Here is an 18,598-nt window from a genome sequence, read left to right on the forward strand (position 1 = left end):
TTCTGATAAGTCTTTATTTCCCTTGCCCATTTAGTGAATGGTTTGTTGGGTTTGGGGTAGATTAGTTTCTTGAGTTCCCTGTAGATACTGGATATTAAGCATTTGTCAGATGTATTATTGGTAAATATCTTTTCCCAGTTGGTTGGCTGTCTCTCTACTTTTGTGGCTATACTTTTATCTGTGCAGAAACTTTTTATTTTTAGTTAGTCCCATTTATCAAGTCTCTCTCCAATTTGTTGTGATCCTGGGATTCTGTTCAGGAATGTTTTGCCCATGCCTATGAGTTCCAGTGTTTCTCCCTGTCAATCATGTAGCAGTTTTAAGGTTTCCGGTCAGACATTGAGGTCTTTGATCCATTTTGAGTTAATGCTTGTGCATAGCTAGGATCAATGCAAAAAGAATTTTTAACTGATCAAATGGGATTAATTATATACCATTTGGCAAATTTTTTATCTTAATACATAATTATAAGGAATGTTTTTCTTTTTTTGCCAGCCCTGGAGCTTGAAGTCAGGACCTGAGCACTGGCCAAGGACTTTCTCAAGGCTAGCGTTCTACCACTTGAGCCACTGCACACTTCCAGCTTTTTCTATGTATGTGGTACCGAGGTACTAGGCAAGCAGTCTTACCACTAGGCTAAACTCCTGGCCCAGGAATGTTTTTCTTTTGATTCAGTTATAAGAACTTGTATATAATATATAGTTGTCTCTATTAGAGAATAGTGAAATTGATTTTAGGATTTCTTGTTGTTGTTGTTGTTGTTGTTGATCACAGGGCTTAAACTCTAAGCCTGGGCACTGTCCCTGAGCTCTTCAGCTCAAGGCTGGTGTTTCATCACTTTGAGCCATATTGCCACTTCTGGTTTTCTGGTGATTGATTGGAAATAAGACTCACAACTTTCTTGTATAGGCTGGCTTTGAAACATGTTCCTCGGATCTTAGCCTTCTGAGTAGCTGGGATTGCAGGTGTGAACCATCGGCTCCTGACTTTTTAAGGACTTCTTAGATCTGTATGATTATATCATATGATGATATGATGATATGATTTAATGGAGTACATTGTAGTCTTTGATTTATTCAAGGTTTTTGCTTCCCAGTGACTTTTTTTTTTTTGGTGGGTCATGGGGCTTGAACTTTGGGGCCTGGGCGCTGTCCCTGAGCTCTTCAGCTCAAGGCTACCACTATACTCGTGAGTCACAGCACCACTTCTCATTTTCTAAAAATTAATTGGAGATAAGAGTCTTACAGTCTTTAGTGCTGGACTGACTTTGAACTGCGATCCTCAGCTCTCAGCCTCTTGAGTAGCTAGGATTATAGGTGTGAGCCACCTCGCCCAGCTCAGTGACTATTCTTATCAATTTCTCAATATCAGTTGCCTCCTCTCCTGCATTTTTGTTGCACAACCTTAGTATGATGCTAAGCTTAATCTTTCTTCTGTCTTAATTTACATTTCCTGTTTATGCTTTTTCAATATTCCTCTACTGCCCTATACTCCTCCAATGTTGACACCTACAGATCTGATCATTTATTTTCTACTTTGTTTACTCCTGTTGTCTGCATGACATTGATTCTCCTTAAATTGAACATGTTATTCTAATACTCCTTGTCATTCCCTCACCCTTTTTTTTTTGGCACTTTTGTGTGTATTTTCTATTATATACTTCCATATTCTCTTGAGTTCTTGTTGCAGCATTCTCAGTTGAAATGAAGAACAACATACTTGCAACTTAGTAGTATTATGTTAGAAGTAGCTAATTATGTAAGGAATAGCAAACACATTTGGAAACTAGCATATGTACCAATTTTAGACAATTGACATTTTGGCAATAAAATGCAATAATAAAGAGCTGGGCTCCTAGGGCTCACACCTGTAATCGTAACTACTCACAGGGTTAAGATCTGGAGGATTGTAGCCAAGCAAGAAAAGTCTTCGAGACTCCATCTTCGAAATGACCAGAACAAAGCTGGGCTGGAGGTATTTCTTACATGGTAGAGCACCAGCTGAACAACAAGGAAATTTGAGGCCTGGAGTTCAAACCCTGGAGTCCCCTCCCCTTTGAAAAATAAAAATAAAAAATTGAGAAGTGGGGCCGGGAGTTTGGCCTAGTGGTAGAGTGCTTGCCTAGCATGCACGAAGACCCAGGTTCAATTCCTTGGTACCACATACTTAGAAAAAGCCAGAAGTGGTGCTGAGGCTCAAGTGGTAGAGCCCTAACCTTGAGAAAAATCCAAGGACAGTGCTCAGGCCCTGAGCTTAAGTCCAGGACTGGCAAAAAAAAATTAAATTAAAAAAAAAAATTGAGAAGTAATTCGGTTTAGCCAGGTGCTGGTGGCTCGTGTAATCCCTAACCTATTCATGAGGCAGAGATCCGAGGATGGGGATTTAAAACCAGCTCAAACAGAAATGTCTATGAAACTCTTACATCCATTTAACCACCTAAACAAAACTCAGAAGAAGAGCTGTGACTTGAGTGGTAGAGTGCTAGCCTTGAGCACAAAAGCCCAGGGGCAGTACCAGGCCCCCGAGTTCAAGCCCCAGCACTGGCACCAGAAAAAAAGAATTAAGTTTATTTTGGTTCCTGTGGAATGCCTCTTCTATTCAGTGACTTTGGCATTTTTGTAGTTCTGTCCTTTTTTAAGCTTGAAGTGTTAGAAAAAACCTCATAGTCTTTCCTTTAGTTTTCTTAGCAGTTTTCATTTAATTCTAAATGCCACAAAAATTGTTAAATATTCACAGAGAAAATGACCAGGTTTACCCTTCTTGATTTCAGAAAATGAAGAGTCTTTTTTTGTATATATTGACCCTGAAATGATAACCTTTTCTTCCTATTTCACAAAATGAGGTTCTCTTTATGTCCATTCTCCAGGGTGCTTTTCCCATAAATGCCACACAGTATGGACATATTCTGGTTTCTCATAATATAACCTTTATCTTTTACATTTAAGATCTTTGTTTTAAAGGTTTATTTTAAATTTACTCTCTTATGTTCATCTAAAAATTATATCTTCCTAAGGACCTATATTTAGAGTGCTAAGCTCAAAAGTGGGAGCTTATTAAGCAATAATTAACTGGAGTGCCAGATTTTTAACATAAGACTGATTTGAATGTTTTATATGTTCTGTTTGTTTTTTCTTTTTTAAGTGTTTGGCAACATATTGACTGCATGGGGATTGACAGGCAGCATATTCCTGATACATATCTATGTGAACGTTGTCAGCCAAGGTAAGTGGCCTGTACCTGATAAGATTGCTAGTGATCTTACTGAGAAAATAACCCAGGTTTATGATTCTAGATGTTAACATTTATATTTTCATTTTCTTTTCTTTTTTTTCTTTTTTCTTTTTTTTTTCTTTTTTTTGCCAGTCCTGGGCCTTGGACCCAGGTCATGGGCACTTTCTCAAGGCTGGAGCTCTACTTCTTGAGTCTCATCACCATTTCTGGCTTTTTTCTATGTATGTGATACGGAAGAATCAAACCTGGGTCTTCATCCATGCTAGACAAGCACTCTACCACTAGGCTAAACTCCCAGCCCCTATATTTTTATTTTTATTAGTACTTGAACTCAGATTTATGATTCTAGATGTTAACATTTATATTTTCATTTTTATTAGTACTTTTGTATTCTGACATGTTAAATCAGGAAGAATTTTTTTATTGACAGGGATTTTATTAGTAATCTATTAAAAGTGTATTTTCTAAATTTTGGGGCATCATGTTTTTCATTGAAATACACCATGTTAAATAGTTAATAAGACTCTCTCTTAGTTATATACAGAATTTGCTATATCTGTCTTTCTCTTATCGTATGTGAAGTTTTTTATTGCCCCAATTTTTGTTTATTTAAAACCTTTTTTTCCCTTTATGTTGTTCTGTGGCTTAAGAGGGCCTTGTACTAGCTAGCTGGGTAGGTAGGCGCTGCCCCCACTTGAGCCACACCTTCAACTCCTTTGTTTTAATTTGTTATTTTGTTTCAGTTTCTTTGTGGAAGCTAGATATTCTGTTTATTTTTCCCATGTAACTGGGATCACAGGCATGCACCATTGCACCCTGCTTTTTATCAGTTGAAATATGGGGCCTTACATTTTATTCTAGCTAGTTTCAAACTATAATCCTCCCAGTCTCTGCCTCTTGGGGAGCCAGGATGCATGGAAGTGTATAATATATCTAAAAGTAAAAACACAGTGAGATGCTGGTGGCTCATGCTTGTAATCCTAGCTTGCTACTCAAAAGGCTAAAATCTGAGGATTGAGGTTGGGAGCCACCTGAAAGCATCTGAGATGCTTATGTCTAACTACTAGAAAACCTGGAAGTAGCCCTTTGGCTCAAAGTGACAGAATATTAAGCAGAAGACGCTCAGGGATGGTGCCCAGGCCTGGAGTTCAAGCCCCATGATTGACTCCCCCCTCAAAAAAAAAGGCATAACTCAAGATCTATCTGTTTGAATAATTACTAATTACTAAAAGTTATATATTTGTTTACTTTTAAATATAAAATATCCGAATTTATAGCTAAAATTGCATTTCAGATTTAGATATTCAGGTATTTATTTCATGTCTGTGTATTTTTAATATTAGATCTACATTTTATTCAAGTTCTCATCAAGATAAAAATTATATAATTACAATGTCTCAAAATTACTAGGCTGCTTAATCCCATGTAAGAATATAATAATCTCAGAGTAACACCACCCACCTCTCCAACATTAATATAATAGGTAACACAGTTTAGAAATTTCTTCCTGGGGCCGGGAGTTTGGCCTGGTGGTTAAAGTGCTTGCCTAGCATGCACGAAGACCCGGGTTAGATTCCTTGGTACCACATACATAGAAAAAAGCCGGAAGTGGTGCTGAGGCTCAAGGGGTAGAGCTATAGCCTTGAGAAAGTCCAAGGACAGTGCTCAGACCCTGAGCTCAAGCCCAGGACTGGCAAAAAAAAAAAAAAAAGAAATTTCTTCCCCTGGAGATATGGTCCATAGTGCATAGAATCAGTTAATTGTACTTAAGTTCAAAATTCCTTGAGAGTGTACTATGTGATTATAACAAACTGTATATAGTCTTACGGTATTGCAATCAATTTTAATTTTCTATGTTAAGCTTTATATATAGTTTCACATACACTTGCATAATAATGTAGAGATTTTGTCTAATCTTGGCTTCTCCTCATGAAACTGTTAATACAATGTTAAAATTAAGTTTTTGATAATGGTACAGTCAAGGAGTTAAGGTATAAACATTTCCATAAATGCAAGGGTATCCTCATGCTGCCTCTTTTTTTAAGTGAAAGCATGCATTTTATTCATTTCATCAACTGAAATTTTCTTATGTATGAACACAGTATTGCTAAAAAAAATCACAAAATGTTACAAAATAAATTACAAATGAATTATTTTGTGTTAATAAAAGTAGTGAAAGTAGCAATGAGATAGACTTCAGATTATCCTGGCTCTTATATTTCCCTCTCACCTCTTGTCTGATTTTTGGTACTCATATAATTTTGTCATTTCAACATCATTGCATAAGTAAAATAACATAGTATATTACCTAATATGTGACTTACTAAGATTGGTGTTTTTACTTAGCATAATTTCCTGGATGCCCTACAGTTTCTTGGATGTGTCAATCTAATTGTTTCTTTTGTTTTGTTTTGGGCTGAATAATGTCACATGTACCATGGTTTTTTAAGCTACTCATCCACAGAACAATATTTGGTTTGTTTCTTAATTTTTGGTTACTACAAATGCAGTTGCTATAAACATTCTTGTAAATATTTTTATGTGAAACTAGGTTTTTTTTTTTTCCTTTTCTTTTTTGTCTTCTGGGATTCATACTCCAAAATGTGATAGCTCAGTCTTATGAGAGTGGTCAACCTTTTTTCCAAAATATACATGCCAGTTTCTATTCTCACCAGAAATATACGAGTAATTCAGTGTTTTAGGAATTGCTGGAGCTGTCTGTGGTGGTATATACAAGTCATCCCAGAGAATAGGGACACGCGTGTAGAAGCATCAAGATTCTAGACCAACCTAGCAAGAGCTAGCAAGAGGTTCTGTCTGAAAAACTGAAAAAGACTGGAGCTTAGCTGAAATGTTGAGTACTGCAAGCTCCTCAGTTCAATCCCCAGTACTTTTAGAATTACCTACTTTATATTATGTAAGTAGTAGTGAAAAAGGTATATCTGAATAAATATACTTTCCATCTGTATTCTTTTTACTCTGAAAGTAACATTAAAAATTGTTTTTCCTCCTATTACTTGCTTTATTATATGCAAATATGTATTTGTATTACCCTCCTTAGGTAAACAGAATATTTTATATGTAGTCCTTGCTACATTTTTTTCTTTAAATGTATGATGAAGATGACTTCATAGTAGGATAGAGAAATGATTGATTTCTTTCTATAACATTAAGGGATTTTTTTCATGACTGTCATATAATTTATTCAAAAAAATCCTTTTTGGGTGGACACTTCACTGCTAATAGAAGTGGGTTTTTTAACTATAAAAGGGCACTTGTGGGCCGGGAGTTTGGCCTAGTGGTAGAGTGCTTGCCTAGCATACACGAAGACCTGGGTTCGATTCCTTGGTACCACATACTTAGAAAAAGCCAGAAGTGGTGCTGAGGCTCAAGTGGTAGAGTTCTAGCCTTGAGAAAAATCCAAGGATAATCCTCAGGCCCTGAGCTTAAGCCCAAAACTGGCAAAAAAAAAAGGGGGGGGGGGCACTTGTGTGTGTAAAATTTTGTCAGTTATTTCCCAGTTCTTTTCAGTAGGAGCTGTACAATTTTGAATTCCAATATCCAATGTCTATTATTTGTGGAAGTATGATTAAGCATGATTATTATCTTCCCCACCAAAATAGTATTTGGCAGACTTGTTTTACCAACTTAATTGAGAAATAGTTTAGGTTAATCTTAAATTTGTTTTTGAGATTTTTCTGGGTTTTAGTTTTACTTTGTGAAAGCTATTAAATTTTTCAAAATGACTTCAGGAACAACTTGTTAAAATTGATGTAATTATTAGAAAGGAAATTATGATAATCCTCAGATACTCCTTATATCCTAGTAGCCTCTAAAAAATGTATGTTACTGAGTTGTAGAGGTTTTAGTTTAGAGGCCTTATTTTCTTATTTAATAATCTGTAATTCTAAATCTGGATGAATGAGTACATACATAACAAAAAAAACTGAGAAACAATGTAATAGAATTACTGTGGATGAGATAGTCAGTGGATAGAAGCTATGCTAATGGAATATTTTACTTCATGTGGCCAGCCTTGGCTGAATAGTAAGATCCTGTCTCAAAAAACAGTCAAAATATTTTGAGGACTAGTTTATATCATATTATTTACCTTAATCAGTTTGCGGTTTGAACTAATTCTTGGCTCTAAATAATGAATTTGAAAGTAATGTACTCATTTCCTAGGCAAAAAATTACTTCCAAAGCAGAAACGAATAGTATCATTTACCCGTCATCCATTTCCTCCTTTCTTTTTTGTTTGCCAGTCTTGGGGCTTGAACTTAAGGCCTCACTGTGCTTGGGTTATCTCAAGGCTAGAGCTCTGCCACTTGAGCCACAGCACTACTTCTGTTTTTTTGTATGTGGTACCGAGGAATCCAACTGGGGTCTCTATGCATGCTAGGCAAGCACTTGACCACAAGGCTAAATTCCTGGCTCCTGGTAACCTTATCATGAAAGCAAGAGATATTGCATATATGTTACACTATTGATTAAAGAAATGAGAAAGTCCATCAAATTGAAAATGTCTGGTTCATATCTAGGTTTATGAAAGTTTGATAAATACCATGTTACTATTTTAATGTAGGAGTTTGGATAAAGAAAGGGCGGTGCTACTACAACGCCGGAAAAGGGAAAATATGTCTGGTAAGTAAAAAGGACCTATGATAAATTAAAATTCATGTGAGGAGTACGTTCATATTTTTAGAGCTAACCTTATTTAAGAATCTTGATGGTATAATTTGTAATTTCATATATAGATGCTAAATATTCTGCTACATGGATTTAGTATTTAAAATACTATTTTGTATTAGTCTTGATGGGCACCAGTGGCTTATGCCTATAATCCTAACTTCTCAGGAGGTTGAGATCTGAGGATCACAGTTCAAAGCCAGCTCAGGCACAAAAGACCATGAGACTTTTTTTTTAATTTATTTTTTTATTGTAATGTATAGTTACAGTTTCATTCACCAGATAGTAGGTGCATTACTTCTCACACATTGATACCCCTTCTCATGTTTTTGTCCCCGTTTCTCTCCCCCCCCACCCAATCATCTTGTTTTCCCCCCAAACCATGAGACTCTTATCTCCAATTTAACCACTAGAAAACTGAAAGTGACACTGTGGCTCAGTGGTAGAGTGCTAGCGTTGAGCTGCAGAGCTCAAGCCCCGTGACCAGCCCTCCAGCCCCCCGGGAGAAAAAAATCATCCATAATTTTCCTGCACATAGGTTGCTTATTGTTTATTCATGTCAGTAGTTGGGCTTGAACTGAGGGCCTTTTACTCAAGGCTGACACTCTACCACTTGAGCTATACCACTACTTCTTTAAGCTTTTTTGCTAATTACAGGTAAGTCAGACTTTTCTAGCCAGGCTAACTTCAAACTTGCCTCTTTAATAGCTAAGATTATACTGCCATCAATGCCTGTCTGCAGCTTATTATTCTAAACAACTAAAACACACTCTGCAAAGTTAGTAACCCATTATTTTATTGTATATAAAAGGTTTCTTTTGAGATGGTGGGGCAGCATTTTCTAAATTTTGTGTGGCATGTTCATTTTGGCTTAAAACCCCATACAGGTGGTTTTTAATAATCATACTTTATTAAATCCTTACGTTTTAGGACATTTTGTTGTGACAGTACTCTGAAATTCAATTGCATAATGTTTTTGTACCCTTGCTATTTTATTATGTAGATTCCTATAAATTAGGATGACTAGTTCAAAGGATGTGTGTATAATTTTGCTAGTAATGACTAAATCCCCCTTAGTAGGGATTTTGTATTTCACTTGGCAAGTGCTATTTCTCATAGTCACTTTTTCACAGTATATAGTTATTTTGTTTAATGTATGAGAATGATTTTTACACTTAAATGTATCTTACTTTGAATAAAGCAAGTAAAGAATTTTTAGAAAGATTGAGAAAACAATACTTGTTTATGGGGAATGCTGTTTTACTTTATTGTTTGAAAAGGAAGTAGTAAATGTGTAATTTTGTTTTGCATTGAAGATGGTGATACTAGTGCAACTGAGAGTGGTGATGAAGTTCCTGTGGAATTATATACTGCATTTCAGCATACTCCAACTTCAATTACCTTAACTGCTTCAAGAGTCTCCAAGGTTAATGACAAAAGAAGGAAAAAAAGTGGGGAAAAAGAACAAAACTTTTCAAAATGTAAAAAAGTACGTTTTTGCTTTTTATTAGTTGAGTAGATAAGACAAATGAGCTGGATTTTATAAGGTAACACAGTGAGAGTGAATGGATAGTAACTAAAGAACTGGAAGGATTAAAAAGTCAATAAAATTTTAAAATAAACTTACTTTAAAATTTTAATGTGTTAGTGATTGAAATAGAATAAAGAAACTGCCACTTCCTTTGAAAACATCATTCTGAGTCTAGTGATAGAATGTAATACCTAAACTACAGTTGAACCAGGCTAGTGTTTTAGGAAAGAAAAATAATAGTTCTAAAATTTTAATTACCTATTACTATATAAAGCAACTTGTAGCTGCTCTCCTTTTGTTTAATATTTATCATTTGAATAGGGCTTCCTAGTTATTGAATTGCTTACCAGAGCTTTTTCCCCTAAATTTGTTAAACTATCTCTAGAATACTTTGCCAGCAAACTGTCAGTAATATGGCATTAAATTTGAAATTTCTCAGCAACATACAATAAGATTATAAGGTATCATAATATTTTCTATCACAGTATTTCTACTCTATCCTTTCTACGTTCAGATTTGTTGAGACACATAAATAACATTAGAATCATATAGCCTATGTGTGTAGTATGCTATACTATTGGTTTGAATACATTCTATGATCTTTGCAATAAGGGCAAAATAGTTTAATAACACATTTGTCAGACTGTATACCTGTCAAGCAATGTGTGAGTATATGTGCCAGTGAATGTTTTCATTAGATATGATTAAGAAAAAGACTTCACAAAGATTATATTGATATTATAGAGTGAAATTATACTTAGATATAAAAATCAAGACTTCAAAACAAAGACTTTTAACTTGATATTAAATAGATAACGTGTTTAAATGTATTTTTCATTTTCTAATTTCATCTCCATTTAAAATCAGCTTGACTATCTAGTGATCCTTGTTTGTATGTCTATATCCTTTTTTATTACTCTTCTACTTATGTTTTATCCAATCTGAACAATTCACTGTTACCAAATTTTACTTTTCCTTTCTAGCCATATTTGCTTATGCTGTTTCCTTTACTATTTGAAGGATTCTCTTCACCTTTTATCTTTTAAACTACTATAATAAGACTCTTCTTAAGTACTATTTCTTCAGAGATATTTGCTTTTCTCCATTCAACCTTTCTTTGCATTCTGTCATAGCACTTGAGCTTTTATTCCAGCAGCTAACCACATATTGCTTTATTATTTTTCTTATCTTTGATTGTAATTTATGCAGATTGTTTGTGCTTTTTACAGGTTAGTAACTTACACATAGGTATTGATTTACCTTTTTGTGTATGCCTTAAAATTACTTCTTTATTGTATAAAAGTTACTTGGAACCTGAATCTTGTATATTTCTGTTTTACATCATTTGGTTTAATAAAACAGTTTGTTCATTTTCTCTGGCTGGAATGACTTGTGGGTATTCAAAATGAATAAACCCTGGGTCTTGATTGTGTCATAATTATTTCAGAATATTGTTGTGTATGTAAAAGGGAATAGACTTTCTCAGACTTTAATATTTCAGAGAATTTAGAGGGGGAGGGAGTAAAATCCAGAAACTGAGCTTAAACAATGCCTACTTTGCTTTTTTGTTTAGAGTGAAATGATATTCTTTTGCTTTTTATTCAGCCTAAACTTACAGATAATGGTTGAAAATGTGAATGTTAGCCATTAATATTCTAGACAGATGGCAGTTTTATAACATTCATATAATCCTTAAAGGTATTGTTGATATTTTAGCAGTACTTGACACAAGTATTAACATTAACACAACAGTGAAATTTTAAAAGACATTGATTTTTGGCTATTTTAGTTCATAACATTATTGTCAACATATATATTTTATATATGCTTCTGTTATGGGTTGAACATCCCTACTTGGAAAGTCTGAAATATTCCAGAAATGGTACTCAAAAGTTTTCAGATTTTGGATTAAAAGAATAGGTACCTTGAACTTTCAAGGCACAGTTTTGAATATATTAATAAACTTTATGAAAATTCTAGTTAGTCTGGAAAACATTTGGACCAAAGCATTTTCCATGAGGAATCAACCTATACAATTTTTCTTTCATTGTTTCTACTTTATACCAGACTTCTATCTTTCTTAACCATCCTTTACTCTTTTTTTTTAAATATGTATGTGTATCAGTACCAGCATTGTACAATTTGTAAAGTCTTTTTGGCATCTTTAGTCATTGATATCCAGATTTAGTCTTAACTGATTTTTCCTTTGAAATTTCATGCTTTTTTCTCTTTTTACTGCTACAAACTCAGTCTAAGCCCCCACTTCGTTGTAGAAATACAATATTTTCTCACCTTTTCTTTTTATCTTCATTCTGCATTTGGTTATCAGATTTCCCATAAATACTATTTTCATTTCCTACCAATTCTTCATAGTAAAGATAAGTGCAGTAATTAAGTCAAAATAATGAAGTCTTTTTAAAAAAGCATATCCCATTGCTTTTTTATTAAGTGAAAGTAGTAGCATATTGTTTTAATTTGGCATAGTTTCTTCCTATTTTTTGCTTCCTTACATGGTTCTTCATACTCTATTATAATTCTTTTACTTTTGCTAAAGTTTGATTAGATGTGTTGTCTGAATTCTACACCTAGCTTGTTCCCATGATTTACATAAAAGTTTATTGCTCCCTTTAAAGCCTTCTAACATATCTGCATACCAGTTTGGCACTCACATATGTTTCAATATGTATTTCTATCTCCAGGTCTATGTTTATTAGTCTCTCTAAATACATTTGATACTTTTAGGTGTTGTAATGGGATAGGATTTTTTTTTTTTTTTTTTTTTTTTTTTTTGCCAGTCCTGGGCTTGAGCTCAGGGCCTGAGCACTGTCCTTGGACTTTCTCAAGGCTAGAGCTCTACCACTTGAGGCTCAGCACCACTTCCAGCGTTTTCTATGTATGTGGTACTGAGGAATCGAACCCGGGTCTTCGTGCATGCTAGGCAAGCACGCTACCACTAGGCCAAACTCCCGGCCCCTGGGATAGGAATTTGCTTTTAACTCTCTCAGGATCTGGCATATTATTGGGGTCTCCCATAAATATTTAGTTGAATAAACACAGCTATTTCCTTTAGTGTTTATTACTTAAGCCCAACTTAAGTTCAAAATATATACTACCCCACAACCCCACATCTCATCACTTATTATATTTCTAATACATTCCCAGTTTTGAATCATAAATATTTTTCTAGGGTTATATTTTTATACATGAAAACAAAAGTTGTTATATATTGTGTCCCATGTATTATTTGATACATGTGTAAGTTTTAGTGTTTGAATCATGTTGAACCATACTTATGTCAAACATTTCTTTGTATTGATAAAAATTCTTAATACATTTTTCTCAAAGTTTAGCCTTTTGTGTAGTACATGGTTGGATAGGGTACAATTTTTTATATAGAACATCATTTATTACTGTGCAATAGTTTATAAATTGAGCACTTAGAACACTGGAAGTTTTTGACTTAACATATTTTCCATATATGATACTTGATATTCCAAACAGTCTGCATTATATTGCAAAAGAATAATTTTCTAGTAGACAACTTCATTTACCTTAACATTTCTCTAATTTTTGCTTGATTGGTTATTACCAATTTTTTTGTTATATGATTTCACTTCAGTAAAGAGCCACAATGAACCAAATAATTCTTAACTGTCAATTATTTTCATTAATACAAGAACAACAACACTAACTCATAATTCCATGCTTATTTTAGGCCTTTCGTGAAGGATCTAGGAAGTCATCAAGAGTTAAGGTAAATGAATGCATTTAAGGCATTATTGTTGATAATCACTTATATCTAGAAACTCACACATGGCTACTTATATGTTCTCTTAATTGTTATTATTCTTATAAGAAATGGGAAGTTAGGATTCTAGTTGGATCAATACACAATTCTTGTTTATCAACACTGTTAAAACTTTCAAGGTGCTGGGTGCCATTGGATTACACATGTAATCTAAGTACTCAAAAGACTGATACCCAGAAAAGTCACTGTTTGAAGCCAGCCCAGGCAGAAAAGTCCATGAGACTCCATCTCTATCCAAAAGCCTGGCTGAAAGCATGGTACAAGTGGTAGTGCCAGCCTTGAGTCAGCAAGCCAAGCAAATGGGAGACCTTGAGTTGAAGCCCCAGTACTGGTAGAGAGAGGAGACACAAAAAAATGTTAAAGTGGAAATCTTATAGAAATACTTCTAATATATTAAGATTAATTAGAATTTCTTTATCACTGCAATTTCTTATCTGCAGTACCACCTTATATTAGTATACTACACATACGCGCAGAATCACATTTTAATTTGCGCTTCTGCACAATTGGAATTCTTACAGGGATGGTGGTATATTCCTACAATCCTAACACTCCATCTGTAATCCCAGCATTTGGAAGTCTGAGGCAGGAGAAACATTTGTTCGAGGTCACCATGGGCTACATAGCAAGACCTTGTCACCAAAATACAAAACAACAAAATGACCCACAGTAGAATCACCATGTAAATATAAACATGTATCTTGAATTAATGAGATGAGATCTTTATTTAGATGATAATTTCTGAGATAAGCAAAATTCTCCAGCTCTGACATTTCTAAAACAATTTTTATTTGGTCACAGAGATAATTATATGGTGGTGTTAGTAACTTTCTGAGGTAATAAAGGATGACAATTTTTTAAATTGTCAAGTTTAATGTTAAAGAGGATGTAAGGATTGTGTTTACTTTTTAAAAATCCCTATAGTACAAAACAATACTGCATCACATTTCTGGAAAACAAACATGTACCATACTGAATGATTTTTCTTAGCTAGTTTTGTAATTCATTCTTAAAAAAATGTTTTTAGTGTCATTTACCATACTAACAAGTTTGAAATTTCATAAAATATTCATGTTAAAAGTTGGAGATTTTATATTACCTTGAATTCATAAAATTTACTAACAGGGTAAAGAGACTCCATTTTTTTTTCTTTTTTCCCCGGTCCTGGGACTTGAATTCAGGGTCATATCCCTGAGCTTCTTTTGCTCAAGGATAGAGCTCTAGAACTATTAATACTCTTTCTTCTCATATAAGCACTTGAATACCAAATTGAATCAGACTTTTTTACTTAGCTGAAAGTCCTCAATAGGAATCTAAATTTTTAAAAAATAGAAATTTGAACATCTTAACATTTTTAACTTTAAAGATATATTGGTAAAATCATTACAACTCTAATAAGTAATTCTGTACAAATTTTATAAGGGCCAAGATATACAGTCTGTTAAAGGCATACCAGTTCAGTGTAGAAAAAGTAAACAGATTCTCAGTGAAAGAAAGCCTTATATATTCTAGTGTCCTGTAAAAATCTTTTATTTTGCCAGTCCTGGGGTTTGAACTCAGGGCATGGGCACTGTCCTTGGGCTTTCTCAAGGCTAGAGCTCTACCACTTGAGCCACAGCACCACTTCCAGCTTTTTTCTGTGTATGTGGTACCGTGGAATCAAACCCAGATTTCATGCATGATAGGCAAGCCCTCTACCACTAGGCCAAACTCCCGGCCCTGTTCTTTATTTTTATTTTTATTTTATTTATTTATTTTGTCAGTTGTGGGGCTTGAACTCTGGGCCTGGGCGCTGTCCCTGAACTCCAGCTCAAGGCTACTGCCCTACCCCTGGAGGCTCAGCGCAGCTTCCGGTTTTCTAGTGATTAATTGGAGATAAGAGTCTATTGGTCGTTAGTGCCCTGCTGGCTTTGAACCACAATCCTCATATCTCAGCCTCCTGAGTAACTAGGATTACAGGTGTTCGTCAATGTGCCCAGCCCCTGCTTTTTTTTTAAATTAAATAGTCATTATTGTAATATGAAATACACATTAAAAGATATCTATTCATATAATAAGCTATTCCTTCAAATAGATAAATTGCTTATTACTGCTTTTTTTATTTCTTTTATCCCAGTACTGGGATTTGAGCTTGGCGACATAATTTGCTAAGCATGTTTGCTTACCACATGAGCCAACTCTTCAGACTGGATTTTTGCTGGTTAATTATAGGTGGACTCTTATGGTCTTTTCTGTATTGGCTGGCCTTGAACTATGATCCTCTGGATCTTATACCTTAGCTAGGATTGCAGGTGTGAATCACAAGCACCCCCACTGATAGTTTTATTCATATAGTGAATGGACTGATAGTTCAAGTCAAACAAGATACAAATCTTTATGGATTTTTTTTTTTTAAGTAAGATTTATGTCTATATAGGGCCAGGAATTTGGAGTGCTTGCCTAGCATGCATGAAGCCCTGGGTTCAATCACATATACAGAAAAAGCCGATATGGTGCTGTGGCTCAAGTTATAGAGTACTAGTCATGAGAAAGCTCACAGAGTACCCAGGCCTTGAGTTCAAGCCCCAGAATTGGCAAAAATTAAAAAATTTGTGTACATAATCTATTACATAACTGAATTAGAAATGACATATAATGAAATTCATTACAGACAATTGATTATAATACATCTTACAATTTTAAAAAAATAATAAAGGTCATAAAATATCGAACATATATCAGAAATAAATTTAGATATCATGCAGTATGTATAGTCATACAGTAATTACAAATATACTCATTCTATAAACACATCATAGTTTTAGTAATTACCTGATTTTGATCCAGAGTTTGAGTATTTGCAATTTTATTGTTCTCCTTAAACTGACTACTCGAATAATAGTGTCATATATATATATATATATTACTATTTATATGTGTGTATAAGTACATAAGTTAAACTAGTAACCTTTATTTTCCCTTGGTTGTAGGGTTCAGCTCCAGAAATTGATCCTTCATCTGATGGTTCAAATTTTGGATGGGAGACAAAAATCAAAGCATGGATGGATCGCTATGAAGAGGCAAATAATAACCAGTATAGCGAGGGAGTTCAGAGGGAAGCACAAAGAATAGCTCTGAGATTAGGCAATGGAAATGACAAAAAGGACATGAATAAATCAGAATTGAATACTAACAATTTACTCTTCAAGCCTCCTGTAGAGGTAAATACATTGTCAAAAAATTGTAAGCAAAACTTTTTATACTGTATGTCTCAGCTAGACTGAAAGCAAATATAATCTACCATTTACTTTGATTTTAGAGCCATATACAAAAGAATAAAAAAATCCTGAAATCTGCCAAAGATTTGCCTCCTGACGCTCTTATCATTGAGTACAGAGGAAAGTTTATGCTAAGAGAACAATTTGAAGCAAATGGCTATTTCTTTAAAAGGTATATTCATTTATTTTTTGTTTTCTGTAGCTAATTATTGAACTTGAAAGTATATTTTACCTAGATGTTGTGATTATGTTTTCCCTATGTGATCAATATTTAAAAATATAGTGTGAGCTAGGTGTGGTGGTCCACGCCTGTAATCTGAGGATCAAAAGGCACAAAAGAACCTGAGACTCTTATCTCCAATTAACCTCTAGAAAATGGCTAGTGGAGCTTGGCTCAAGGATGGTAGGGCAGTAGCCTTGAGCTAACGAGCTCAGGGATAGCACCCAGATCAAGTTCAAGCCCCATAACCCACAAAAAAAAAAAGGGGGGGGCGGGAGTTTGGCCTAGTGGTTAAAGTGCTTGCCTAGCATGCATGAGAACCCAGGTTCAATTCCTCAGTACCACATACATAGAAAAAAGCCAGAAATGGTGCTGAGGCTCAAGCGGAAGAGCTCTAGCCTTGAGAAAGTCCAAGGACAGTGCTCAGGCCCTGAGCTCAAGCCCAGGAATGGCAAAAAAAAAAAAAAAAAAAAGTATAGTGTGATAACCAGTGACAATACATTTTGGACTATGATTCCAAACTCAAACTGCAAAGACATATTTCTCAGTATCTTGCCCATCTCTTTTTGTTGCTGAAGACCCTAGCGTAATCCATTCAAAGATAAAAGCAATATAGCTGATGTGTGTGTGTGTGTGTGTGTGTGTGTGTGTGTGTGTGTGTGTGTGTGTGTGCATCAGGAAACCTTAATTACCTAAGATTATCAATCTTTGAATCTAGGACTAGTGCTGATTATCATTGCTAGAATCTGGAAAGACCAGGCAATCTATAACTGGCCCCTCACTTTTTTTAACCTTTCCACCTTTAACAATGTTAGATTTTTTTTTTTTATTGCCATCACTTTGAACTACTTTTTGGTGTTGGTTTTTAGAGGTCTCTGTGGTCTGTAAAGAATTGATAGGATCCTCTTGTTAACTGTCCCTTCTCTGAGGAATGTATTTCCCTAAATCTTTACAGTTATAACATTACCAGTGTATGCACGCCCTACAATTATCAGTATTATTTCTTTATAACGTGAGGTTTTTAAGCTATGAACAAATATATAAATTATTTTCCTGTTGTATAAGAAATTTGATCTAAAATTATAGAAATGAAATAGTTTAAAATGCACCAGAGAACTTTGAGAGCATGGGATTATCCTTCTTGAAGGTAATGAATTTGCTCTTTTGCTGTAAAGAATTTCTACCTTGTATTGCCCTTAACTTACATAAGGTAGGTAAAAAAAAATTCATTAGCATAAAGCAGCCTAAGATTTCTGAAATGGGAATATATATATTCAAATTTTCACTAATGTAAATTTTTTTAAAAATTTCTCATTCTCAAGCTTCTTTTATCTCTTCTTTTTCCTCAGAAGAATATAAAAATGCATTGTTGTACTAAATTACTAATAGTTTGTTTCTTTGTTTGTAGACCATACCCTTTTGTTTTATTCTACTCTAAATTTCATGGGCTAGAAATGTGTGTTGATGCAAGGACTTTTGGGAATGAGGCTCGATTCATCAGACGTTCTTGTACACCAAATGCAGAGGTACACTTAACTGAAATATTTGAAAAGGGTACTGGGGAGCTGAGTACTTACAGAATCTGAGCACTAGGTGCATATTTGGTGGCTTAAAAACACTTTGTAAGCAGAGAGCCAGTGGCTCGTGCCTATTATCCTACCTGCTTAGGAGGCTGAGATCTAAGGATTCCAGTTTGAAGCCAGTCCAGGCTTGAAGGTCTGTGAGACTCTTTTTCAATTCACCTCCAAAATGCTGGGGGTGAACCTGTGGCTCAAGTGGTAAAGCACTAGTTTTGAGTAAAAACACTCAGGGATAGCATCCAAATCCTGAGTTTAAGCCTCAGGATAGGCACAATCTACTTT

At 34.7% G+C, this 18,598-nt stretch overlaps 1 protein-coding gene across 3 annotated transcripts in view; it reads left to right on the plus strand.

Annotated features, from left to right (window-relative positions):
* The window catches only part of Kmt2e (lysine methyltransferase 2E (inactive)), a 90,150-nt gene that overhangs the window by 41,729 nt on the left and 29,823 nt on the right, over window positions 1–18,598 (plus strand). For all 3 annotated transcript variants that reach the window (XM_090332942.1, XM_090332944.1, XM_090332943.1), the window contains 7 exons: window positions 3,142–3,222; window positions 7,817–7,875; window positions 9,237–9,409; window positions 13,167–13,205; window positions 16,229–16,459; window positions 16,558–16,688; window positions 18,145–18,262. In XM_090332942.1, coding sequence (XP_090189068.1) covers window positions 3,142–3,222; window positions 7,817–7,875; window positions 9,237–9,409; window positions 13,167–13,205; window positions 16,229–16,459; window positions 16,558–16,688; window positions 18,145–18,262 — 832 coding nt within the window. The remainder of the gene's footprint in view (window positions 1–3,141; window positions 3,223–7,816; window positions 7,876–9,236; window positions 9,410–13,166; window positions 13,206–16,228; window positions 16,460–16,557; window positions 16,689–18,144; window positions 18,263–18,598) is intronic.

The sequence above is a fragment of the Megascapheus bottae genome, chromosome 5 (assembly GCF_031878675.1).
Source record: "Megascapheus bottae isolate mThoBot1 chromosome 5, mThoBot2.hap1, whole genome shotgun sequence".
Classification (NCBI taxonomy): Eukaryota; Metazoa; Chordata; class Mammalia; order Rodentia; family Geomyidae; genus Megascapheus; species Megascapheus bottae.